The sequence below is a fragment of the Salvelinus fontinalis genome, chromosome 12 (assembly GCF_029448725.1).
Source record: "Salvelinus fontinalis isolate EN_2023a chromosome 12, ASM2944872v1, whole genome shotgun sequence".
Lineage (NCBI taxonomy): Eukaryota > Metazoa > Chordata > Actinopteri > Salmoniformes > Salmonidae > Salvelinus > Salvelinus fontinalis.
In genome coordinates, this window is record NC_074676.1 from 28,852,393 (window position 1) to 28,879,715 (window position 27,323).

The 27,323-nt window shown below is 41.9% G+C and overlaps 1 protein-coding gene across 1 annotated transcript; it reads right to left on the reverse strand.

Annotated features, from left to right (window-relative positions):
- Nucleotides 1–792: 792 nt before the first annotated feature.
- LOC129866535 (cleavage and polyadenylation specificity factor subunit 5-like) lies at nt 793–25,381 on the reverse strand. Its single transcript, XM_055939307.1, has 8 exons — nt 25,372–25,381; nt 24,996–25,278; nt 8,741–8,941; nt 8,494–8,557; nt 7,871–7,960; nt 1,252–1,327; nt 971–1,085; nt 793–814 (listed from the first exon to the last, which is right to left on the reverse strand). Exons 1-8 carry the CDS (start codon nt 25,379–25,381, stop codon nt 793–795), a joined length of 861 nt encoding a protein of 286 aa, XP_055795282.1.
- Nucleotides 25,382–27,323: the final 1,942 nt, after the last annotated feature.

Consider the following 27,323-nt stretch of genomic DNA (forward strand, 5'->3'; position numbering starts at 1 on the left):
ATTTTATACTAATATTAAATGCTCTAACAGATTGTTTAACAATTTTTTTTTTTTTTTTAAAAGAGATGGGTCTAAATTATTGGCACCCCTGTTTTGAATACTCTTGCACCCTCCACTTGCGAGGATAACAGTATTTTTATGAGGTTGGAGAACATGTTGGGAGGGATCTTGAACCATTCCTCCATACAGAATCCTTGATATCCTTCTGCTCTTATGAATATCAATGAAAAGCATTCTATACACCACTATTGATGAAAATAGGATCATGTGTAGATAATTGGGAATAGACAAACGATTGCATTTTGTTTAGACTGGTGTGATAGCTACCCTAACATTGGTATTGAAACAGCAATATGAGAAATTGGTCAGAGGGGAAACAGTTTCTTAGTTTCATGTTTTAAAGCCATCTTTAATTGAAAATAAAAGATAACTCCTTGGTAATTCCTGAAAAAGTAATGAAAGATGACAAATTAGTATGTTACAATGATTAAAAAAAACAAGCACTGTTCTGTTCTAAAAACACTCAACTCCCATCTACAAACATAGAAAATCAATACTTGTGTGACTACAAAATGTTTCATGTCACAAAGTAATAGTTCTGTAAAAGTTGACACAGAAAGATTAATACATTCTCTTATTTTCTAAACAACATCCAGATCAATATTTAAATGTGTAGTATCACTGGGGACTCTGTTTTAAGAGAAGTGTAGTGAAATCCTGCTTGCCCATTCTCTTCTGCCAGGCTGAACTCACAGAGACAGTCCTTGTGTCGCCACATTCAAGTAGTAGGATTTAATTGTATATGAAGTTGAACCTGCAATACAAATAATGGTTGCATTGTGAATAGAACAACTAATCTATAATGCACATCTGTCCATCTTTAAAATGCCAGCTGTACTCTGATTTGAGTCTTATCAAGTAAGGTATTTCATATTATGGTGAATATACAGCAGTATGGTGAATACCTTACCTACTCAGCAGTTGTGGGAGACTGGATATGATTGGCCCGTAGCCTGGGGCATTGTCATACAGCTCAAACAGAGGGGCAGCCACCAGCTTATAGTTCTTGGGCACTGCAAACAGTGCTGGGAGACAGACAACCGGTCAATATCCACTCAGACACACCAACTACACATCAAAATATGTTAACCTTCTTAAAGCTCTTATATACAGGTGATAACCACAGCGATCAACATCAATCAATTGATATGAACTATGTCACATTTAAACATTACAGGCTGGTCAACTTACCTTTTCCCTGCAACTGAACCAAGAAGAGCCCCTTGTGCTCTTTGGGTTTGGTAATGTGTGCTGGGATGTAGGGGTACTGTAGGTAAAACAGAAAAACCTAATTTTGAAGTCCAGTGCCTTCGGAAAGTATTCAAACCCCTTGACCTTTTCCACATTTTGTCATGTTACAGCCTTATTCAAAACTTTATTAACCCCCCCCCCCCAATCAGTTTACACACAATACCCCATAATGACAAAGCAAAAATCAGTTTTTGCTAATTCATTTTTTTTTTTTAAACAGAAATATTTCAGACACTTCACCCAGTACTTTGTTGAGGTACCTTTGTCAGCAATTAGAGCCTCAAGTCTTGTTGGGTATGACTCCACAAGCTTGGCACACCTGTATTTGGGGAGTTTCTCCCATTCTTCTCTGCAGATCCTTTCAAGCTCTGTCAGGTTGGATGGGGAGCGTTGCTGCACAGCTATTTTCAGGTCTCTCCAGAGATGTCCGATCAGGTTCAAATCCGGGGCTCTGGCTGGGCCACTCAGAGACTTGTCCCGAAGCCACTCCTGCGTTGTCTTGGCTGTGTCCTTAGGGTCGTTGTCCTGTTGGAAGGTGAAAGGTCCTGAGCGCTCTGGACCAGGTTTTCTTTAAGTCTTTATTGAAGACTCATCTCTTCAGTAGGTCCTATGATTGAGTGTAGTCTGGCCCAGGAGTGTGAAGGTGAACGGAAAGGCACTGGAGCAACAAACCGCTCTTGCTGTCTCTACCTGGCCGGTTCCCCTCTCTCCACTGTGATTCTCTGCCTCTAACCCTATTACAGGGGCTGAGTCACTGGCTTACTGGTGCTCTTCCATGCCGTCCCTAGGAGGGGTGCGTCACTTGAGTGGGTTGAGTCACTGACGTGATCTTCCTGTCTGGGTTGGCGCCCCCCCCCTTGGTTTGTGCTGTGGCGGAGATCTTTGTGGGCTATACTCGGCCTTGTCTCAGGATGGTAAATTGGTGGTGTGGGGGCTGTGCTTTGGCAAAGTGGGTGGGGTTATATCCTGCCTGTTTGGCCCTGTCCGGTGGTATCGTCGGATGGGGCCACAGTGTCTCCCGACCACTCCTGTCTCAGCCTCCAGTATTTATGCTGCAGTAGTTTGCGTTGGGGGGCTAGGGTCAGTCTGTTATATCTGGAGTATTTCTCCTGTCTTATCCGGTGTCCTGTGTGAATTGAAGTACGCTTTCTCTAATTATCTCTCTTTCTTTCTCTCCCTCTCGGAGGACCTGAGCCCTAGGACTACCTGGCCTGATGACTCCTTGCTGTCCCCAGTCCACCTGGCCGTGCTGCTGCTCCAGTTTCAACTGTTCTGCGGCTATGGAACCCTGACCTGTTCACCGGACGTGCTACCTGTCCCAGACGTGCTGTTTTCAACTCTCTAGAGACAGCAGAAGCGGTAGAGATACTCTGAATGATCGGCTATGAAAAGCCAACGGACATTTACTCCTGAGGTGCTGACCTGTTGCACCCTCGACAACCACTGATTATTATTATTTGACCCTGCTGGTCATCTATGAACATTTGAACATCTTAGCCATGTTCTGTTAGAATCTCCACCTGGCACAGACAGAAGAGGACTGGCCACCCCTCATAGCCTGGTAACTGTAGGTTTCTTCCTAGGTTCTGGCCTTTCTAGGGAGTTTTTCCTAGCCACCGTGCTTCTACACCTGCATTGCTTGCTGTTTGGGGTTTTAGGCTGGGTTTCTGTACAGCACTTTGAGATATCAGCCGATGTAAGAAGGGCTTTATAAATAAAGTTGATTTCGTCAAGGATCTCTGTACTTTGCTCAATCGGGGGTGCTGTTGGGACTTTGTAATATTTACGTTCCCAAATTAAACTGCCTCGTACTCAATTCTTGCTCAATATTCAATATTCTTGCTACAATATTCATATTATTATTACTATTGGATAGAAAACACTCTCTAGTTTCTAAAACCGTTTGAATTATTTCCTTGAGTGAAACAGAACTCATTCTGCAGCACATTTCCTGTCAGGGAGTGAGATTTCAGAAATCGAGGTCCCTGTTCTGAGGTCAGTTTATAAGTCCCCATGTAAGCCATCGGGCTACATGCACTGCATACGCCTTCCTCTAGATGTCAGTAAGCGGGGAGAATTTGAATGGAGTGGATTGCGCAATCTGGGCCACTATAAATGATCATGGAACGGAAGTACCATTCTTTTCAACTGGGCATCTGGCGCAAGGGGACATCACAATGGCGTCCTGCAAACGCTTTCGTTTTAGCAGTTCTATATCTCCGGTCATGTTTTTATTCGTTATAGGTGTTAACCTCTCGACAACAGCCAGTGAAATTGCAGGGCGCCAAATTCAAAACAGAAATCACATTATTCAAATTCCTCAAACATACAAGTATTATCCACCATTTTAAAAGATAAACTTCTTGTAGATCCAACCACAGTGTCCGATTTCAAAAAGGCTTTACTGCGAAAGCACACCAAACGATTATGTTAGGTCTGTACCTAGTCACAGAAAAACACAGCCATTTTTACAGCCAAAGAGAGGAGTCACAAAAAGCAGAAAGAGATCAAATGTATCACTAACCTTTGATGATCTTCATCAGATGGCACTCATAGGACTTCATGTTACACAATACATGTATGTTTTGTTCGATAAAGTTCATATTTATATCCAAAAATCTCAGATTACATATGTTCAGAAATGTATTGTCTCAAACAAACATCCGGTGAAAGTGCAGAGAGCCACATCAAATAACAGAAATACTCATCATAAACATTGATAAACGATACAAGTGTTAACCTGTCTAGGACTGGGGTTCCGAAACCCTCGCCAACAGCCAATAAAACTGCAGGGCGCCAAATATAAAACAGAAATCTCATAAATCAAATTTCTCAAACATACAAGTATTAGGCACCATTTTAAAGATAAAATTCTTGTTAATCCAGCCAGTGTCTGATTTCAAAAATGCTTTACAGCGAAAGCTCCACAAACGATTATGTTAGGTCACCACCAAGTGACAGATAAACCCAGCCATTTTTCCCGCCAAAGAGAGGAGTCACAAAAAGCACAAATAGAGATAAAATTAATTACTAACCTTTGATGATCTTCATCAGATGACACTCATAGGACTTCATGTTACACAATACATGTATGTTTTGTTCAGTAAAGTTCATATTTATATCCAAAAATCTTATTTTACATTGGCGTGTTAGATTCAGTAGTTCCAAAACATGCAGTGATATTGCAGAGAGCCACATGAATTCACAGAAATACTCATAATAAATGTTAATGAAAATACAGCTATTATACATGAAACTTTAGACACACTTCTCCTTAATGCAACCGATGCGTCAGATTTAAAAAAAACTTTACGGAAAAAGCATAATCTGAGAACGGCGCTCAGATCCCAGACCAGCCAGAGAAATATACGCCATGTTGGGTAGTCAACATTATTCATATATAAATATTCACTTACCTTTGATGATCTTCATCAGAATACACCCCCAGGAATCGCAGTTCCACAATAAACTCTTGTTTTGTTCGATAGTGTCCATAATATATGTTCATTTATGTCCAATAGCTTCTTTTGTTAGGGCATTTGGTAAACAATCCAAAAGCGCGATCTGGTCGATTCGGACGAAACGTTCAAAAAGTTATATTACAGGTCGAAGAAACTTATCAAACTAAGTATAGAATCAATCTTTAGGATGTTTTTATCATAAAAGTTCAATACAGTTCCAACCGGAGAATTCCATTGTCTGTAGAAATTCCATTGTCTGTAGAATTGCCATGGAACGAGAGCAACCTCTCAAGTGAAAGCTCGTGACTGAGAAAGAGGCTGTAGGCAGACCCCTTAGTAAAACATCTCCCATCTGGTCCCCCTTCACATGAGCAGCCTGAAACCACATTCTAAAGACGGTTGACATCTAGTGGAAGCCTTAGGAAGTGTAAAATAACCCATATCCCCTCAGTGTATTCAATAGGGGTGAGTTCAAAAACTACAAACCTCACATTTCCCACTTCCTGTTTGGATTTTTTCTCAGGTTTTTGCCTGCTATATGAGTTCTGTTATACTCACAGACATCATTCAAACAGTTTTAGAAACTTCAGAGTGTTTTCTATCCAATACTAATAATAATATGCATATATTAGCATCTGGCAAGGAGTAGGAGGCAGTTCACTCTGGGCATGCTATTCATCCAAAACTGAAAATGCTGCCCCCTATCCCAAACAAGTTAAACATGGAATTATAGATATACTTCTCCTTAATGCAACCGATGAGTCAGGTTTCAAATGCTTTACGGCGAAAGCACACTTTGCGATTATGTTAGGTCAGCTCCTAGCCACAGAAACCCATACAGCCATTTTCCAAACAAGAAGAGGTGTCACAAAAGTCAGAAATAGCATTCAAATGAATCCCTTACCTTTGATGATCTTCATCTGGTGGCACTCCCAGGTCTCCATGTTAGACAAATGTTTGTTTTGTTTGATAATGTCCCTCTTTATGCCCAATTCTTGTTTTGTCCAGTAATCCAAATGCAGAAGGCGCGTGCACTAATTCCAAACAAAACGTTTTTAAAAAGTACAATAAAAATTAGTAGAAACATGCCAAACGATGTTTAAAATCATTCCTGTGGTTGTTTTTGTCATAAATAATCAATAATATTTCAACCGGACAAAAGCTTCGTCAATAGGAAAGGAGAAACAAGAAAGGCACGTTCACGATCAGACGCATGGCTGATGAATGGAAATTTCCACTGGCCACTGATTGAAAGTGCTGTATCTCCCTCATTTTTCAGAGTAAAAGCCTGAAACAATGCCTAAAGACTGGTCACATGTTGAGGAAGCCACAGAGCTCGTGAACTGGGTCCTAAGTCTTTGTATGGTGGATAGGCTTACAATGGAAAACAGCCTTTCAAAATAATAGTACTTCCTGGTTGGATTTTCCTTGGGTTTTCGCCTGCCATATCAGTTCTGTTATACTCACAGACATTATTTTAACAGTTTTGGAAACTTTAGAGTGTTTTCTATCCAAATCTACTAATTATATGCATATCCTATCTTCTGGGCATGAGTAGCAGGCAGTTTAATTTGGGCACGCTTTTCATCCAAAATTCCGAATGCTACCCCCTACCCTAGTGAAGTTAACTTATATTAATTCTTTCTATTTTTAGGTATACTGGCTACGGCGTCTCAAGATGGACAAAGTACCATTACCGCTTTTTTCTAGTTTTTCAACTGAAGGTCTTAACCTCTCTTGGGTACGTGAGACGTTAGCGTCCCACCTCTTCAACAGCTAGTGAAACTGCTGGGCGCCAAATTCAAATACAGAAATACTCGTTATAAAAATTCAGAAAACAAAACATATTTTACATAGGTTTAAAGATTAACTTCTTGTGAATCGAACCACGGTGTCAGATTTTTAAAATGCTTTACGGCGAAAGCATACCGTACGATTATTTGAGAACATAGCCCAGCAGACAAATCATTACAAACAGTAACCAGCCAAGTAGAAGAGTTACACAAGTCAGAAATAGATAAAAATTAATCCCTTACCTTTGACGATCTTCATATGGTTGCACTCAGCAGACATTCATTTACTCAATAAATGTTCCTTTTGTTCGATAAAGTCTCTTTATATCCAAAAACCTCCGTTTTGGTCGAGTGTTTTCTTCAATAATCCACAGGCTCAAACGCAGTCAAAACGAGAAGACAAAAAAATCCAAATTTTATCCGTAAAGTTCATAGAAACATGTCAAACGATGTTTATATTCAATCCTCAGGTTGTTTTTAGCCTAAATAATCGATAATATTTCAACCGGACAATAACGTAGTCAATATAAAAGGTAAATATGAAAAAGCTCTGTGACACTTTAGGGTCCACTCATTTAGACTGCTCTTAATTCCTCATTTTTCAGAATACAAGCCTGAAACTATTTCTAAAGACTGTTGACATCTAGTGGAAGGCATAGAAACTGCAATTTGAGACCTAAGTCAATGGATACTGTAATGGCATTGAATAGAAAACTACAAAACCAAACAAAAATCCTACTTCCTGAATGGATTTTTCTCAGGTTTTCACCTGCCAAATCAGTTCTGTTATACTCACAGACACTATTTTAACAGTTTTGGAAACTTTAGAGTGTTTTCTATCCAAATCTACCAGTTATATGCATATCATATCTTCTGGGCCCGAGAAGCAGGCAGTTTAATTTGGGCATGCTTTTCATCCAAAATTCCGAATGCTGCCCCCTACCCTAGAGAAGTTAAGGGAGTATGTGAGTGTAACAGTATAACTTTAGTCCGTCCCCTCGCCCCGACCCGGGCGCGAACCAGGGACTCTCTGCACACATCAACAACAGTCACCCACGAAGCATCGTTACCCATCGCTCCACAAAAGCCGCGCACCTTGCAGAGCAAGGGGAACCACTACTTCAAGGTCTCAGAGCAAGTGGCGTCACCGATTGAAAGGCTATTAGCGCGCACCACCGCTAACTAGCCAGCCATTTCACATCCGTTACACGAGCACACTCGTTTGGTCCGCCTAGCCAGCCGAACCGAAGCATGCTGAGGCCTTTCGCGTAACAGGACAGGAAGGATAACACCTTGGTAACCCACCTGTGGGGGCTCAAAGTTGGGTCTCCACCAGTTTCCAATAGAGTCATCGATCACCCAGTCCTGCTTCACTCCATCCTGCCGCCCCAGGATCTGGACGTGGGAAAAACACATATGTTAAACTAATATCAAAACTAAAATCACGTTTCAGTATGACAACTATGCATGCTGTCAGCAAATAATTATCCAGTAGACAAGCAAATGGGAAGTCTAGGTAGTCATGCTATGGTTAACCAGCTCAAATGAAACTGAAATAATTAGCTGCTTCATCTGCCCTGGAATCCATCACTCTTTTCGTTTTACTGTGTGTGGGATTTTTTCTCCTCAATTTCTGATCAATGTGTTACCATTCAATAGTGCTCAACATGAGACATTTTGAAAAGTACATAACCCTTTACCTAGAATGGTCTGCAGTGTGATGTCGAAGTGGTTCTATTGTCCATTGTTGCCAGTGATAAGCCACTTCCATCTTGTCAGAGCTGACCAATTGTTTCCAACCTCTATGCCACTCCCAGTTTTCCACCAAAGTAAATGGAATGGTTTTGATGTCAATAATCAAACCTTTCCAGATGATCAGGTCACGTTTCATGATATTAATCTGAATGAAGACCATGTTGCCTGCCTACCTCTGTCATCAATCGCTTCAGTTCTTCCACTTCGTCCTCCCCTGCATTCAATTCTCCACCAGGACTGCACACAATTAAGTTTCAAAAATACAGTTGGGGGGCACTTTTTGTTGACTTTAAAATTAGACTATATGCTCCTGCCAGTTAGAGAGGTGTCAAGCTTTTCCTTGTAAATGCTTAGTTGCTTACACATTAATAACTGGTACCATGCAACATTGTTGCAGAGGTGGGATGAGAACCAACTCACAGTTTGAAAAAGGTTGTCCCCAACTGCAGTAGTAGAACGTGTGGTAGCCTGTGCTCGTGTACGATCAGAACACCCTCCACTGCCCGCCTCATGCCTATTTTTTCGAACTCCTCGCGCATCCTCTGGAACCGAGCCGCCACCGAGCTATCCTTCTCGTAGAGAGGTTCCTTTGTACCAAACGTGTAATTCGTGAGGGGATATCTGAGAGGGCCAATCCAAATAAAATGTTAGCAGCTTAGTTAGGTAAACTCTTAATGTGTTTGCATGCTATGTAACTAACTAGCTACGTAATTGTGTATATTGTACAATAATTACGCTTTACTCCACAAGTAACGTTAGGGAATGTTTTTTGTGTTTGCAACATGTAAGAGCACTGTGTGTCATAACTAACTAGGTGGGCCTATAGTTAACTACCAAGTAAATCGCAGCAATGAAGAATTGGAATGCGTGCGCGTTCAAGCAAGTCGCAGCAATGAAGAATTGAATGCGTGCGTGTTCACGCGAAGGGGGATTCTGGCATGCGGGAGAACACCGGAGATATGTTTTTTTGCGGAAAGAGTAGTGTGCTGAATTTTGGATCAGTTATCTAATGTTTTCTCTTCATTCCTGTTTTTGATTTTGACATAGGTGTATCCTGCTTATTTGGTGTAACGATGTCGGTTGTACCTCCCAACCGACCTTCAACTGGTTAGCCACGCCGTGGACTGAACCAGTTCGAAAACAAATACATCAGCCCGCCTTCCAAACCTCTCACGCTGGAGAGAACCATCAACTTGTACGTCGCTAGCTATGAAGTGCAATTGTTATTTAACTCTAACTAGATAGCGGAATGTCATTTTCGGTGTTGGGTTTTTAACTAGTTAAGATATCTGATCACGTTAGGCTGCGTTTCATTTTATATGTCGGTTTGATCGCGGGAGATGCACTAGTAATGTCTGCAGTTTTAAGTGTGGATATTTGTTTCAAGTGTATTAGTCTATATATCTTTGCCAAAATTCGTCATCTCTTCCATGTCATATTCGACTAGTAGTTCTGAAATGTTTATTGTTTGCCAACATTTTATTCCCTCCATGTTTAATATAACACACATACATTAATGATTAGAAAGTATTTGACTCTGATGTGTGCCACAGAAAGTATTGACTAGCCACAAATTAACTCTTGCCTGCCAAAGTTCTCCCCCCTTCTATCTTGGGACAGCAAGGCCTGGCACACTTCAGAATAATTTTGGTGACCCATCATGCCATCTGATGTGTGCCACAGGAAGTATTAGACTCTAGTCACAAAAGGAAGTGGTTATTTCAGCAATAATAGTTTTCAGAGCCCTCTACTGTTCTCTCTACCCATTCCTCAATCCCGCATCCCATCGTGCTTTTCCCTCTCATGGCTTTTCCTACATTTTTTTTTACACTTTTTCTGTTTCAGTTTTTAAGAGTGTAGGTACAGTAGCAATAATAAAATAGCAATAACAATAATAAATCTAAAATTTGTACTCTGGGCGAAAAAGAAAGTTCAAATATACAAGTCAACATGAGTGCATGTATCCATAATCATGTTGAGTGCAAAAAAATAAATCAATGTATAATAATAAAATAAGCAAAACTATGACTGAATGGACCTCCATGAAGAATACCCTCCCCAATAGGTCCCTTCGCCCTCAATAGGACACCCCCAACACCTCCCCCTTTTATTTAATTTTTATTTCACCTTTATTTAACCAGGTAGGCTAGTTGAGAACAAGTCCTCATTTGCAACTGCGACCTGGCCAAGAGAAAGCATAGCAATTCGACACATACAACAACATAGAGTTACACTTGGAATAAACAAAACATACAGTCAATAATACAGTAGAAAAAAGAAAACAAAAAGTCTATATACAGTGAGTGCAAATGAGGTAAGATAAGGAAGGTAAGGCAATAAATAGGCCATGGTGGCGAAGTAATTACAATATGGCAATTAAACACTGAAATGGTAGATGTGCAGAAGATGAATGTGCAAGAAGAGATACTGGGGTGAAAAGGAGCAAGATAAATAAATAAATACAGTATGGGGATGAAGTAGATAGATGGGCTGTTTACAGATGGGCTATGCACAGGTGCAGTGATCTGTGAGCTGCTCTGACAGCTGGTGCTTAAAGCTAGTGAGGGAGATATGAGTCTCCAGCTTCAGTGATTTTTGCAGTTCGTTCCAGTCATTGGCAGCAGAGAACTGAGAGGCGGCCAAAGGAGGAATTGGCTTTGGGGGTGACCAGTGAGATATACCTGCTGGAGCGCGTGCTACCAGTGGGTGCTGCTATGGTGACCAGTGAGCTGAGATAAGGTGGGGCTTTACCTAGCAGAGACTTGTAGATGACCTGTAGCCAGTGGGTTTGGTGACGAGTATGAAGCGAGGGCCAGCCAACGAGAGTGTACAGGTCGCAGTGGTTGGTAGTTAATGGGGCTTTGGTGACAAAGCGGATGGCACTGTGATAGACTGCGTCCAATTTGATGAGTAGAGTGTTGGAGGCTATTTTATAGATGACATCGCCAAAGTCGAGGATCGGTAGGATGGTCAGTTTTACGAGGGTATGTTTGGCAGCATGAGTGAAGGAGGCTTTGTTGCGATATAGGAAGCCGATTCTAGATTTAATTTTGGATTGGAGAGATGCTTAATGTGAGTCTGGAAGGAGAGTTTACAGTCTAACCAGACACCTTGGTATTTGTAGTTGTCCACGTATTCTAAGTCAGAGCCGTCCAGAGTAGTGATGCTGGACGGGCGGCTAGGTGCAGGCAGTGATTGATTGAATAGCATGCATCTAGTTTTACTTGCATTTAAGAGCAGTTGGAGGCCACGGAAGGAGAGTTGTATGGCATTGAAGCTCGTCTGGAGGTTAGTTAACACAGTGTCCAAAGAGGGGCCAGAAGTATACAGAATGGTGTCGTCTGCGTAGAGGTGGATCAGAGAATCACCAGCAGCAAGAGCAACATCATTGATGTATACAGAGAAGAGAGTCGGTCCGAGAATTGAACCCTGTGGCACCCCCATAGAGACTGCCAGAGGTCCGGACAACAGGCCCTCCGATTTGACACACTGAACTCTATCAGATAAGTAGTTGGTAAACCAGGCGACACAATCATTTGAGAAACCAAGGCTGTCGAGTCTGCCAATAAGAATGTGGTGATTGACAGAGTCGAAAGCCTTGGCCAGGTTGATGAATACGGCTGCACAGTAATGTCTCTTATCGATGGCGGTTATGATGTTGTTTTGGACCTTGAACGTGGCTGAAGTGCACCCATGACCAGCTCTGAAACCAGATTGCATAGTGGAGAAGGTACGGTGGGATTCGAAATGGTTGGTAATCTGTTTGTTAACTTGGCTTTCGAAGACCTTGGAAAGACAGGGTAGGATAGATATAGGTCTGTAGCAGTTTGGGTCTAGAGTGTCACCCTCTTTGAAGATTGGGATGACCGCGGCAGCTTTCCAATCTTTGGGAATCTCAGACGATGCGAAAGAGAGGTTGAACAGGCTAGTAATAGGGGTTGCAACAATTTCGGCAGATCATTTTAAAAAGAGAGGGTCAAGATTGTCTAGCCCGGCTGATTTGTATGAGTCCAGATTTTGCACATCTTTCAGAACATCAGCTATCTGGATTTGGGTGAAGGAGAAATGGTGGGGGCTTGGGCGGGTTGCTGTGGAGGGTGCAGGGCAGTTGACCGGGGTAGGGGTAGCCAGGTGGAAAGCACGGTCAGCCAAGGAGAAATGCTTATTGAAATTCTCAATTATAGTGGATTTATCGGTGGTAACAGTGTTTCCTAGCCTCAGAGCAGTGGGCAGCTGGGAGGAGGTGCTCTTATTCTCCATGGACTTTACAGTGTCCCAAAACCTTTTTGAGTTTGTGCCTCAGGATGCAAATTTCTGTTTGAAAAAGCTAGCCTCAAGCTAGCTAACCTAACTGCCTGTGTATATTTGTTCCTAAGTTCCCTGAAAAGTTGCATATCACAAGGGCTATTCGATGCTAATGCAGAACGCCATAGGATGTTTTTGTGCTGGTCAAGGGCAGATAGGTCTGGAGTGAACCAAGGACTATATCTTTTCCTAGTTCTACATTTTTTGAATGGGGCATGCTTATTTAAGATGGTGAGGAAGGCACTTTTAAAGAATAACCAGGCATTCTCTACTGACGGTTTGAGGTCAATGTCATTCCAGGATACCCCAGGTCGATTAGAAAGGCCTGTTCGCAGAAACGTTTTAGGGAGCGTTTGACAGTGATGAGGGGTGGTCGTTTGATTGCAGACCCATTACGGATGCAGGCAATGAGGCAGTGATCGCTGAGATCTTGATTGAAAACAGCAGAGGTGTATTTGGAGGGCGAGTTAGTTAGGATGACATCTATGAGGGTGCCCATGTTTACGGATTTGGGGTTGTACCTGGTAGGTTTCATTGATCATTTATGTGAGATTGAGGGCATCAAGCTTAGATTGTAGGATGGCCGGGGTGTTAAGCATGTCCCAGTTTAGGTCACCTAGTAGCACGAGCTCAGAAGATAGATGGGGGGCAATCAATTCACATATGATGTTGAGGGCACTGCTGAGGGCAGAGGGTGGTCTATAGCAAGCGGCAACAGTGAGAGACTTGTTTCTGGAAAGGTGAATTTTTAGAAGTAGAAGCTCAAATTGTTTTGGTACAGACCTGGATAGTAAGACAGAACTCTGCAGGCTATCTCTGCAGTAGATTGCAACACCGTCCCCTTTGGGAGTTCTATCTTGGCGGAAAATGTTATAGTTAGGGATGGAGATTTCATTTTTTTTGTGGTTTTCCTAAGCCAGGATTCAGACACGGCTAAGACATCCGGGTTGGCAGAGTGTGCTAAAGCAGTGAGTAAAACAAACTTAGGGAGTAGGCTTCTAATGTTAACATGCATGAAACCAAGGCATTTACGGTTACAGAAGTCAACAAATGAGAGCACCTGGGGAGTGGGAGTGGAGCTAGGCACTGCAGGACCTGGATTAACCTCTACATCACCAGAGGAACAGAGGAGAAGTAGGATAAGGCTACGGCTAAAGGCTATACGAACTGGCCGTCTAGCACGTTCGGAACAGAGAGTAAAAGGAGCAGGTTTCTGGGCACGATAGCATAGATTCAAGGCATAGTGTACAGACAAAGGTAAGGTAGGATGTGAGTAAACGTAGGACGTGAGGTAAACGTAGGCATTGAGTAATGATGAGAGAGATATATTCTCTAGAGACGTCTAAACCAGGTGATGTCATCGCATATGTAGGAGGTGGAACAACATGGTTGGTTAAGGCATATTGAGCAGGGCTAGAGGCTCTACAGTGAAATAAGACACCTCAACCATCCCCATCCCCATCAACCGAACCTGACGAAATTCGCCCCCCCCCCCCCCCCCCCCCCTTCTATTTTGGGACTGTAAGGCCTGGCACACTTCAGAATCCTTTTGGTAGCTCATGTTGAACAGTAGTGTTATTGGCTCAGTGGCTCAGGTCATCTAGCAAAACGTAAAGATGTATAGACTACTTGGCATTATAAGTATTTTTCTGAGCAAACAGGAAACCCCCACCCCTCAACCACAAAACACAATAATGATAATAATAATAGAAATTAAAATAAAATATATATATACCAAGATATATATATACACATATATGTACAGTACATATACATTAAAATATTCACAGGACACTCGATTTATCTATTTTCCTACATCAGATATGCAGGTGACATTTCCACCTAGATGACAGCACATAAATTAGCAAGACGGATATGCTCTTCATCTGAGGGAATGCCTGCCCATACACAGATGATAAATAAGAGATGATCATATGTCATTTACATTCCAGCCCTTGTCAGCTCCAGATTTGACTACTTAAACTCACACCCTGCTGGAATCCCTGCATTCTCAGATTACCCTCTGTTATTAATCTCTATATTGTAATCAATAAAGTGTTTCCAGATGCTGTACTTGTATTAACATATATGTTCAGATCATTCCTGAGAGAGAAGGGGTGTAATATCTCCAGACGGGCGTGTGGTACCCTTCCTCACCCATGCCAACAAGATGTTACTTCTTGTGGGGTCTTTGTCTTGAAAGTAAGTATGAGAGTATAAGTAATGTACAATTAACCTACTGAAAGTATACTGACTAAAAGGAAAAACAGAACTGTCAAATTATATTATAGCTGGGTCATTGTATACTTGCGAATTAGAATCTTAAGTGTGACTTAATTTTATTGGGGAAAACTAAAATGCCCATCACATTTTTTCCCCAGTTTGCTGAATGTGTTCTGAAGGAGGAGTCAATTGTCTTTTCAAATACGGACAAAGATGTTAACATCATGAGAGAAGAAATATCAGTCCCTCTAATCCAAAACACTTATGTTTAATTTCTAATTTAATATAATTGTAGATTTTTTAAAAACAACATTTATATGGATCTTTCAAGGTTATCTTTGATCCAACTTCTGACTAGATTGCCCCTAAAACACATGTATTTAAATAATTATGTTACAAGAAACCTATACTATTGCCTTGTTCCCTGAGGTAATGGCCTTGCCAAAATTCTCCCCCCGCTTCTAATTTCCTTAATTTTGTGGCTAGAGTCAAACACTTTCTGTGGCACACACTACTGGTCAACATGGTCAACACACAACCAATAAACAATGAATACCGTCTTCAGGCGTTTTAATATCATGGTTTGATTTTCAACACCACAATAAATAGACTATGTCAATCTCGACAAACAGGTGGTGGGCTGTAGCAACTTATCGGCTTTAGTTTTCAAGATGATGTCGACAGAGGAGTTGGTTTTTACATATTGTGTGAAAATAGGGGTAGGGTTGTAGAGAATCGAAGGACCATGAATGTAATAAGAAATCTTAGGTGCTCTTAAGGCCGGTAGCAACCACTACAGAATGTCCAGTCAGAACAAGGATGAGGCAGATGTCCAGGTTAAGGGGGGTTTAATGGAAGAAGATGTCCACATTCACACACACACATCTGACCACTCATGGTTCAGATAACTGAGAATCATGTCCAGTGAGAACTGACATTAACTATGGTTAATTAAACATCAGTCATGCTGGGATTCAGTCCACAGGAGGAAAAGTTCAGCAGGAGGGAAAACTGTGGAAATGCTCATCATGATAGGGAAAGCACGTTTCTGACCACACAGCGTGCTGGGGTTATAGACCAGCTGAAACTGAAGTCCCAGGAATCAAGGCTGCTGATAGGCTGAACGAGATGTGGTGATAAGTATTTGACGTGACCTTGATCAATAAGACTAACAAAAGTAGGGGTCCTCTGAATAGGATACTAAGCTGCTCAACTAGAACTAACCATAAAGGATGGCTAGAATCAGCTGACTGAAGCTGGCCATTTTAACATTGTGTATATTTATTTCTTCTCAAGACATTTCCGTTTGTTGGCAATGTCAATTCTTGCAAATGTTTTCTAAATACTTTTATGTTCGCTAGCTGGACAGGCAAATGCCGCCGAGTACTAAACTGTAAACCAATCAAAACTTGTACTATTCATGGTACTATCTCTGGTCCGGGAAATGATGGCGGACGCTGATGTGGATCTTGAATCTAATAGAGGTGAAATCAAGGAAAATTGGACTATTAACCAAAGGAATGGAAAACGGAACAGCGTACTGTAGCGTACAGTGCTGAGAATGTCCCTTCTTATCTTGTAGGAGTACGGTTTGTTGATGAGGAGCAGCTGATCGGACTACCAATCTTTAAGAATCCATTTGAGGTATCCAAACTGGTGGAGATAGTGCTGGGTAAAGTAAAGCCTGGGAGGATCACGAGAGGCGGCTTGTTTCGATTTCTTGTACTTCTGATGATCAGAAGGAACGTATGTTGCGTCTCAACCGATTTGAGAAGTTTGACGTGTCGTGTGTGTCTCTTCGGAACAGGGCACCCCTCAAGGGGGTTATATCTGGCGTCTCGTGGGAAGTCGATGTTGCAGAGATAAAAAAAATATTCCTGGAGTGATTGAAGCACGTCTGATGAATTGTGTGGTGAATGAAGAGAAAGTGAAGTCTATCTGTTCTTTTGATATGGAGTCTCTCCCTACTCAGGTGCAGTTGGGTTATATAAACTACCCAGTCAGAGCATTTATCCCAAGACCAATGCAGTGTGATCACTGTAAATATTTTGGAGATGTTTCAAGTGTCAACAGTAGGGAGAAGCCGAGGTCCAAGTTGTGGAAAATATTTTTTTATGTGTTTTTAAAGGTGATGAAAATGTGTCATGTTACAATTATGGTAGGAACCATGAAGCCACTTCTTTGGAATGCTCGACGAGTGTGAAAGAGAATGAGGTGGCCTAAGTCAGGGCTGTCCAGAGCAATTCATATGCAGCAGCTGTTTAAAGGGTTGAGGGTTTGAATGGTGCACCTGAAGAGTCCATGGTGGTGGATAGGCCTTCACTACAGGCTGTAGGGGTTGTCTTTCACCAGCAGCAACCAGATATTTTACAGGTAGACTTTGTGGCCTTTATAGCTATGGTATTTAACCCTTCTTCTACAATTTCAGCGTCCCCGCGGAAATCGAATTAACGTCATAAAAAAGGGACAGATAGAAATGTACCGGGGGGAGGGGCTGGTCCAACTCAAGGTGTCAAAAGAAATTCACCCCCTCCCTGAAGTAAAAAATATTTTCACATGACCCTCTCCTTCTACTGTAATTTTTTTTAACACCCTCCCCCCTCAGAATTCACCCAAAATAATGTTTACGACCACAAATAACAATAACTGTAGCAACCTTTTGTTTATAAACGTAGATATTGACTTTGCAGATTCAGCATGCTTTTGTGGCACAGTCGATGCCACGCAGGGCGATGGGCCAGAAAGTTGAGTGTTTGCCAACCAACACAGACGAGCTCACTCTCTCTGCCTGTTTTATTACACTATGATCAGAGCCGGCTGCAGACAATGATCAGCTTGTGGGAAATCAGATATTTTACATTTTGATGCCATATTTATAATAATATAAAATATATGCAACAAATTTTCAACCAACAGGTTTTTGTGCCAATGCACCACACAACCAATACACAAAGCATACCGATTTCGGGGACTTCAATATCATGGTTTGTGTTTACAACATCACAATAAATAGACTATGTCAATCTGGACAAACAGAAAATACATCCCTCCCTACCTTGTAGGCTTACCCAGTATTGAAGCTTGGCTTGACAATCTCCGAATGTCATTAAACTTTTTGGTGTTTTGTAACAGATGTCTCTTTCCATTAATCAATTGGCCGCTGCACTATTTGTATTGATTGATGTATTTTATTTGTCAGTAAAAAAAAGTATATACAGTACCAGTCAAAAGTTTGGACACACCTACACATTCAAGGGTTTCTTTATTTTTACTATTTTCTACATTGTAGAATAATAGTGAAGACATCACAACTATGAAATAACACATATGGAATCATGTAGTAACCAAAAAGTGTTAAACAAATCCAAATATATTTTATATTTGAGATTCTTCAATGTAGCCACCCTTTGCCTAAATGACAGCTTTGCACACTATTGGCATTCTCTCAACCAGCTTCACCTGAAATGCTTTTCCAACAGTCTTGAAGGAGTTCCCACATATGCTGAGCACTTGTTGGCTGCTTTTCCTTCACTCTGTTGTCCAACTCATTTATTTATTTATTTTATTTATTTTACCGTTATTTTACCAGGTAAGTTGACTGAGAACACGTTCTCATTTGCAGCAACGACCTGGGGAATAGTTACAGGGGAGAGGAGGGGGATGAATGAGACAATTGTAAACTGGGGATTTATTTTAGATGCCAAACCATCTCAATTGGGTTGAGGTTGGGTGATTGTGGAGGCCATGTCATCTGATGCAGCACTCCATCTCTCTCCTTCTTGGTCAAATAGCCCTTACACAGCCTGAAGGTATGTTGAAAAACAAATGATAGTCCCACTAAGCGCAAACCAGATGGGCTGGTTAAGTGTGCCTTCAATTCTAAATAAATCACTGACAGTGTCACCAGTAAGGCACCTCCACACCAACACACCTCTTCCTCCATATTTCACGGTGGGAACCACACATGCAGAGATAATCCGTTCACTTACTCTGCATCTCACAAAGACACAGTGGTTGGAACCAAAAATCTTACATTTGGACTCACCAGACCAAAGGGCAGATTTCCACCGGTCTAATGTCCATTTCTCATGTTTCTTGGCCCAAGCAAGTCTCTTCTTCTCATTGGTGTCCTGTAGTAGTGGTTTCTTTGCAGCAATTCAACCATGAAGGCCTGATTCACACAGTCTCTTCTGAACAGTTAATGATGAGATGTGTCTGTTACTTGAACTCTGAAGCATTTATTTGGGTTGCAATTTCTGAGGCTGGTAACTCTAATGAACTTATCCTCTGATGCAGAGGTGCTCTGGGTCATCCTTTCCTGTGGGGGTCCTCATGAGAGCCAGTTTTATCATAGTGCTGACTTTCATGTCTTAAAGCAATGATTAACTGTCGCTTCTCTTTGCTTATTTGAGCTGTTCTTGCCATAATATGGACTTGGTCTTTTACCAAATAGGGCTATCTTCTGTATACCACCCCTACCTTGTCACAACACAACTGATTGTCTCAAAAGCATTAAGAAGGAAAGAAATTCCACAAATTAACTTTCAACAAGGCACACCTTTTTATTGAAAGGCATTCCAGGTGGCTACCTCATGAAGCTGGTTGAGAGAATGCCAAGAGTGTGCAAAGCTGTCATCAAGGCAAAGGGTGGCTACTTTGAAGAATCTAAAATATATTTGGATTTGTTTAACCCTTTTTTTGGTTACTACATGATTCCATATGTGTTATTTCATAGTTTTGATAACTTCACTATTATTCTACAAACTGGTACTGCATATACACAAAGTTGTATATATGATATATGACCGGGATTGCAAGCCGGGGACTTATTTCCATTGAGCTCTCTATTTTTTTAACCATAAATACATATACAATTACATAGATACAGACACATTACAGAGATAGAGACAATCCCCATCCCCATGGGCTGTTGGTGAACCGTAATGTGCAGGCATAATCAGTGATACTGGAGTAGCATACTTACCAGAGTCTTAAAGGGTGTCTAGGTTTCCATCCAATTGTTTCCATCAAAATATTTTCATGTGAATATTCTAAAATCTTCACTAAAACCTCACGGTTCAGCTGTCAGAGATTTAAAGACTAAATATATCAGGGCACTGCATGCAAAGGCCTATCAGCTTAGGTGTCCACTGTATGATTATCATATCTCAATATATGAAAATATATGTATACAGTGCCTTCAGAAAGTGTACATACCCCTTGACATTTTCTACATTTTGTTACGTTACAGCCTTATTCTAAAATTGATTAAATAAAAAGAAATCCTCAACAATCTACAGCCAATACCCCAAAATGACAAAGCAAGAACAGGTTTTTAGAATTTTTGCAAAAGTATTAAAAATAAAAAACAGAAATACCTTACCTATGAGACTCGAAATTGAGCTCAGGTGCATCCTGTTTCCATTGATCATCCTTGAGATGTTTCTACAACTTAATTGGAGTACACCTGTGGTGAATTGATAGTGCATGTCAGAGCAAAAACCAAGCCATGAGGTCGAAAGAATTGTCCATAGAGATCCGAGACACAATTGGGTCAAGGCACAGATCTGGGGAAGGGTACGAAAACATTTCTACAGCATTGAAGGTCCCCAAGAACACAGTGGCCTCCATCATTCTTAAATGGAAGAAGTTTAGAACCACCAAGACTTTTCCTAAAGCTGGCCGACTGGCCAAACTGAGCAATCAGGGGTGAAGGGCCTTGGTCAGGGAGGTCACTCTGACAGAGCTCTAAAGTTCCTCTGTGGAGATGGGAGAACCTTCCAGAAGGACAACCATCTCTGCAGCACTCCCCCAATAAGGCTTTTATAGTAGAGTGGTCAGACGGAAGCCACTCCTCAGTAAAAAGGCACATGACAGCCCGCTTGGACCAAAAGGGACCACCTTTGCTATGAAGCCCCTAAATAAGATCTGGTGCAACCAACTAGCTTCAGAAGTCACATAATTAGTTAAATACATTCCACCTCTGTACAACCTAAGCGTCACATGATCTGTCACATGATCTCAGTGTATCTACACCTGTTCTGAAAGGCCCCAGAGTCTGCAACAACACTAAGCAAGGGGCACCACCAAGCAAGCGGCATCATGAAAACCAAGGAGCTCTCCGAACAGGTCAGGGACAAAGTTGTGGAGAAGTATAGATCAGGGTTGCGTTATAAAAAAATATCAGAAACTTTGAACATCCCACGGAGCACCATTAAAACTTCACTAGGGTAGGGGGCAACATTTGGAATTTTGGATGAAATGCATGCCCAATTTAAACTGCCTGCTTCTCGGGCCCAGAAGATATGATATGCATATAACTTGGATAGAAAGATTTGGATAGAAAACACTCTAAAGTTACCAAAACTGTTAAAATAGTGTCTGTGAGTGTAACAGAACTGATTTGGCAGGTGAAAACCTGAGAAAAATCAATTCAGGAAGTATTTTTTTTTGTTGGTTTTGTAGTTTTCTATTCAATGCCATAACAGTATCCATTGACTTAGGACTCAAACTTCAGTTTCTATGCCTTCCACTAGATGTCAACAGTCTTTAGAAATAGTTTCAGGCTTGTATTCTGAAAAATGAGGGAATAAGAGCATTCGGAATGACTGGACGCTAAAGTGTCGCAGAGCCTTTTCATGCGCTCGACAGAGAGAGAGAGCAATTCTTGTTTACCCTTTAAATTGACAACGTTATTGTCCGGTTGAAATATTATCGATTATTTAGGCTGAAAACAACCTGAGGATTGAATATAAACATCGTTTGACATGTTTCTATGAACTTTACGGATACAATTTAGATTTGTTTGTCTTCCTGTTTTGACTGCGTTTGAGCCTGTGGATTACTGAAGAAAACGCGCAAACAAAACGGAGGTTTTTGGATATAAAGAGACTTTATCGAACAAAATAAACATTTATTGAGTAAATTAATGTCTGCCGAGTCAACCATATGAAGATCATCAAAGGTAAGTGATTCATTTTATCTCTATTTCTGACTCTGACTCTGTTCTACTATTGTCTAGTGGTCTATGTTCTCAAATAATCGTAAGGTATGCTTTCGCCGTAAAGCATTTTTAAAATCTGACACCGTGGTTGGATTCACAAGACGTTCATCTTTAAACCTATGTAAAATATGTTTTGTTTTCATAATTTTTATAATGAGTATTTCTGTATTTGAATTTGGCGCCCAGCAGTTTCACTGGCTGCTGAAGAGGTGGGACGCTAACGTCCCACATACCCAAGAGAGGTTAAATCCATTATTAAAAAATGTAAAGAATATGGCACCACAACAAACCTGCCAAGAGAGGGTCGCCCACCAAAACTCACGGACCAGGCAAGGAGGGCATTAATCAGAGGCAGCAAAAACACCAAAGATAACCCTGAATGAGGTGCAAAGCTCCACAGCGGAGATTGGAGTATCTGTCCATAGGACCACTTTAAACCATACACTCCACAGAGCTGGGCTTTATGGAAGAGTGTCCAGAAAAAAGCCATTGCTTAAAAAAGAAATAAGCAAACGGCATGTGGGAGACTCCCCAAACATATGGAAGAAGGTACTGTGGTCAGATGAGACTAAAATGGAGCTTTTTGCCCATCAAGGAAAACACTATGTTTGGCGCAAACCCAACACCTCTCATCACCCCGAGAACACCATTCCCACAGTGAAACATGTGGGTGGCAGCATCATGCTGTGGGGATGTTTTTCATTGGCAGGGATTGGGAAACTGGTCAGAATTGAAGTTATGATAGATGCCGCTAAATACAGGGAAATTCTTGAGGGTAACCTGTTTCAGTCTTCCAGAGATATGAGACTGTGACGGAGGTTCACCTTCCAGCAGGACAATGACCCTAAGCATACTGCTAAAGCAACACTTGAGTGGTTTAACGGGAAACATTTAAATGTCTTGGAATGGCCTAGTCAAAGCCCAGACCTCAATCCAATTGAGAATCTGTGGTATGACTTAAAGATTGCTGTACACCAGCGGAACCCATCCAACTTGAAGGAGCTGGAGCAGTTTTGCCTTGAAGAATGGGCAAAAATACCAGTGGCTAGATGTGCCAAGCTTATAGAGACATACCCCCAAGAGACTTGCAGCTGTAATTGCTGCAAAATGTGGCTCTACAAAGTATTGACTTTGGGGGGCTGAATAGTTATGCACGCTCAAGTTCTGTTTTTTTGTTTTATGTCTTGTTTGTTTCACACAAAAATATTTTGCATCTTCAAAGTGGTAGGTATGTTGTTAAAATCAAATGATACAACCCCCCCAAAAAATCTATTTTAAGGAAACAAAATAGGAAAATGGCAAGGGGGTGAATACTTTCGCAAGCCACTCTACTGTTGACAGGCCTCCTGGGCCATATACAGCGTTCCTCACTGAGTTCCCTGAATTCCTATCGGACCTTGTAGTCATGGCAGATAATATTCACATTTTTGGTGACTTTAATATTCACATGGAAAAGTCCACAGACCCATTCACATGGAAAAGTCTACAGAGCCACTCCAAAAGGCTTTCGGGGCCATCATCGACTCAGTGGGTTTTGTCCAACATTTCTTCGGACCTACTCACTGCCACAGTCATACTCTGGACCTAGTTTTGTCCCGTGGAATAAATATTATGGATCTTAATTTCCTCATAGTCCTGGACTATCGGACCACCATTTTATTATGTTTACAATTGCAACAAATAATCTGCTCAGACCCCAACTAAGGATCATAAATTCTCAGACAACCCAACGATTCCTAGATACCCTTCCAGACTCCCTCCACCTACCCAAGGATGTCAGAGGACAAAATCGGTTAACAACCTAATTTAGGAACTAAATTTAACCTTACGTAATACCCTAGATGCATTCGCACCCCTAAAAACAAAAAACTTTTGTTATAAGAAACTAGCTCCCTGGTATACAGAAAATACCGCGCAGTATCGAAGAGCTCTCACTGCTGCTCGATCATCCTATTTTTCCAACTTAATTGAGGAGAATAAGAACAATCCAAAATGTATTTTTGATGCTGTCGCAAAGCTAACTAAAAAGCAGCATTTCCCAAGAGAAGATGTCTTTCATTTCAGCAGTGATAAATTCATGAACTTCTTTGACGAAAAGATCATGATCATTAGAAAGCAAATTACAGACTCCTCTTTAAATCTGTGTATTTTTCCAAAGCTCAGTTGTCCTGAGTCTGCACAACACTTCCAGGACCTAGGATCAAGGGAGACACTCAAGTTCTTTAATACTATATCTCTTGACCCATTGATGAAAATAGCCATGGCCTATAAACCTTCAAGCTGCATACTGGACCCTATTCCAACTAAAATACTGTAGAGCTGCTTCCTGTGCTTGGCCCTCCTATGTTGAACATAATAAATCCTCCTTATCCACCGGATGTGTACCAAAGTCACTAAAAGTGGCAGTAATAAAGCCTCTCTTGGTAAAGCCAAACCTTGACCCAGAAAATACAAAAAACTATCGGCCTATATCGAATCTCCCATTCCTCTTAAACATTTTAGAAAAAGCAACTCACTGCCTACCTGAAGACAAACAATGTATACGAAATGCTTCAGTCTGGTTTTAGACCCCATCATAGCACTGAGACAGCACTCATGAAGGTGGTAAATTACCTTTTAATGGCGTCAGACCAAAGCTATGCATCTCTCCTCGTGCTCCTAGACCTTAGTGCTGCTTTTGATACCAACGATCATGTCAGGTGTGCTCCCTCCCCGGCCTCTAGGTTACCAGGCTGCTCGTTATGGCGCACACCTGTCACCATCATTACGTGCACCTGCGCGTCATCAGACTCAACTGGACTCCATCACCTCCCTGATTACTTTTCCTATATATGTCACTCCCTTTATTCCTTCCTCAGGCGTTATTGTTTCTGTTCCAGTGCTAAGTCTATGCGTTGTTCGTGTTTCTTGTTTCGTTTTATGTTGCATTTATATATTAAAACACTCACTCCCTGAACTTGCTTCCCGACTCTCAGCGCCCATCGTTACAGAATAACGCCTCACCTACGGGAAGCGTCGGAGTGTTTTTCTTGATTTTTTTGTGTCAAATGGAATGACGTCTGGTCCAGGCGCCACTACAGGCTTTCATGCCTCAGCCAGATCGCCAGGCTCCCCTGCCTCCACTGTCTCGTTAGGCTCTCTTGCCTCAGCCGAATCGCCAGGCTCCCCTGCCTCAGCCGGTCTGTCAGGTTCCAGCGCATCAGCAGAGGTGACTGGGCCGCTCCGGATCCCCAGGATCGTCCCTTGGGTTGGCGTCCTGCGGCTGGAGCCGAACGCGCCAGGGAGGGGGTACTGTCAGGTATGCTCTCTCTCCAGCGCTCTAGGTTGCCATGCTCCTGCATCTCAGCCGGATTGACAGGTTTCCTGCGCCTCTGCAGAGGTGACCGGTCCGCTCCTGATCCCCGGGATCGTCTTTTTGGTTGGCGTCCTGCGGTAGGAGCCGTGCGTCGGGGAGGGGGTACTGTCACGTGTGTTCCCTCTCTGGCCTCTAGGTCACCATGCTGCTCGTTATGGCGCACACCTGTTGGCATCGTTACACGCACCTGCGCATCATCCGACTCACCTGGACTCAATCACCTCCCTAATTACATTCCCTATATATGTCACTCCCTTTGGTTCCTTCCCCAGGCGTTATTGTTTCTGTTCCAGTTTTAAGTCTATGCGTTGTTCGTGTTTCTTGTCTTGTCTTATGATGCATTTATTTATTAAAACACTCACTCACTGACTCTCAGCGCACATCGTTAAAGATCACCACATTCTTTTGGATAGATAGGAAACCCAAATTGGTCTACACAGACAAGTTCTTGCCTGGTTTAGACCTTATCTGTTGGAAAGACCACGAGCCACGAGTCACGGGCACTTGCCGACAAGTTGCCATTCACTCTGCCTACATGGTCAGATGCATCAAGATGTTGGTGCCAATGATGCTGCTTTCCACTTTGCTTCTTAATATAAATCCACAAGCGTTATATTATTACACTATTAGTTTGTGTATCTTACTGTCTGCAAACAGCTAGTTTTTCTTTTCTTAGCAAGTTGTTGCAAAAATAAATCTCGCTAGCCGCTAATGCTAATTGCTAGTTAGCAGGCTGACACACGATCGGCTCTTAACCAACAATGCAAAACATTTACATTACATTTAAGTCATTTAGCAGACGCTCTTATCCAGAGCGACTTACAAATTGGTGCATTCACCTTATGATATCCAGTGGAACAGCCACTTTACAGCAGTGCATCTAAATCTTTTAAGGGGGGGGGGGGGTCAGAAGGATTACTTTATCCTATCCTAGGTATTCCTTAAAGAGGTGGGGTTTCAGGTGTCACCGGAAGGTGGTGATTGACAAAACATTTTTTTTGCGTTGTTCGTAACTTGTTTTGTACATAATGTTGCTGCTACCGTCTTTTATGACCACAAAGAGCTTCTGGACATCCGAACTGCGATTACTCACCTCAGATTAAACAAAGTTTTTCATCAATGTGTCGGACGGGAGTGATATACTACAGACACTCGACCAGGCCCAGATCCATGCTGGAGAATGAAACAGAGACTTTGCGGAAAAAGATCAGGGTGTGTTCTGAGGATCAGGCAACGAGTGGCTAATCTGCCTTTGCCTTCCATCCTGCTAGCTAACGTTCAGTCGCTGGAAAATAAATGGGACGAACTAAAAGCACGTATATCCTACCAACGGGACATTAAAAACTGTAATATCTAATGTTTCACGAGACATGGCTGAACAACGACATTAAGAACATACAGCCGGCGGGTTATACACTCTATCGACAGGATAGAACAGCAGCCTCTGGTAAGACATGGGGTGGGGGCCTATGCATATATGTACACAAAAGCTGGTGCACGAAATCTAAGGAAGTCTCAAGGTTTTGCTCGCCTGAGGTAGAGTATCTCATGATAAGCTGTAGACCACACTATCTACAGAGTTTATCTGTATTTTTCGTAGCTGTCTACATACCATCACAGACTGATGCTGGCACTAAAACCACACTCAATGAGCTGTATACCACCCTAAGCAAACAGGAAAAAGCTCATCCAGAGGCGGCACTCCTAGTGGCCGGGGACTTTAATGCAGGGAAACTTAAATCCGTTTTACCTCATTTCTATCAGCATGTTAAATGTACAACCAGAGGGAAAGAAATTCTAGACCACATTTACTACACACACATTTGGCAAATCTGACCATAATTCTATCCTCCTGATTCCTGCTTACAAGCAAAATGTAAAGCAGGAAGCACCAGTGACTCGGTCTATAAAAAAGTGGTCAGATGAAGCAGGTGCTAAGCTACAGGACTGTTTGCTAGCATAGACTGGAATATGTTCCGGGATTCTTCCGATGGCATTGAGGAGTACACCACATCAGTCACTGGCTTCATCAATAAGTGCATCGAGGACGTTGTCCCCATGGTGACTGTACGTACTGTACATACCCCAACCAGAAGCCATGGATTACAGGCAACATT

Bases quoted from the DNA above. Each gene is read 5' to 3' on its own strand.
- LOC129866535 (XM_055939307.1), bottom strand. The intron at 8,558-8,740 runs GTGAGTTGGTTC...AATTGTGTGCAG, and splicing joins GGGACAACCTTTTTCAAACT to TCCTGGTGGAGAATTGAATG. The intron at 1,086-1,251 runs GTAAGTTGACCA...TCTGTCTCCCAG, and splicing joins GGTTCAGTTGCAGGGAAAAG to CACTGTTTGCAGTGCCCAAG.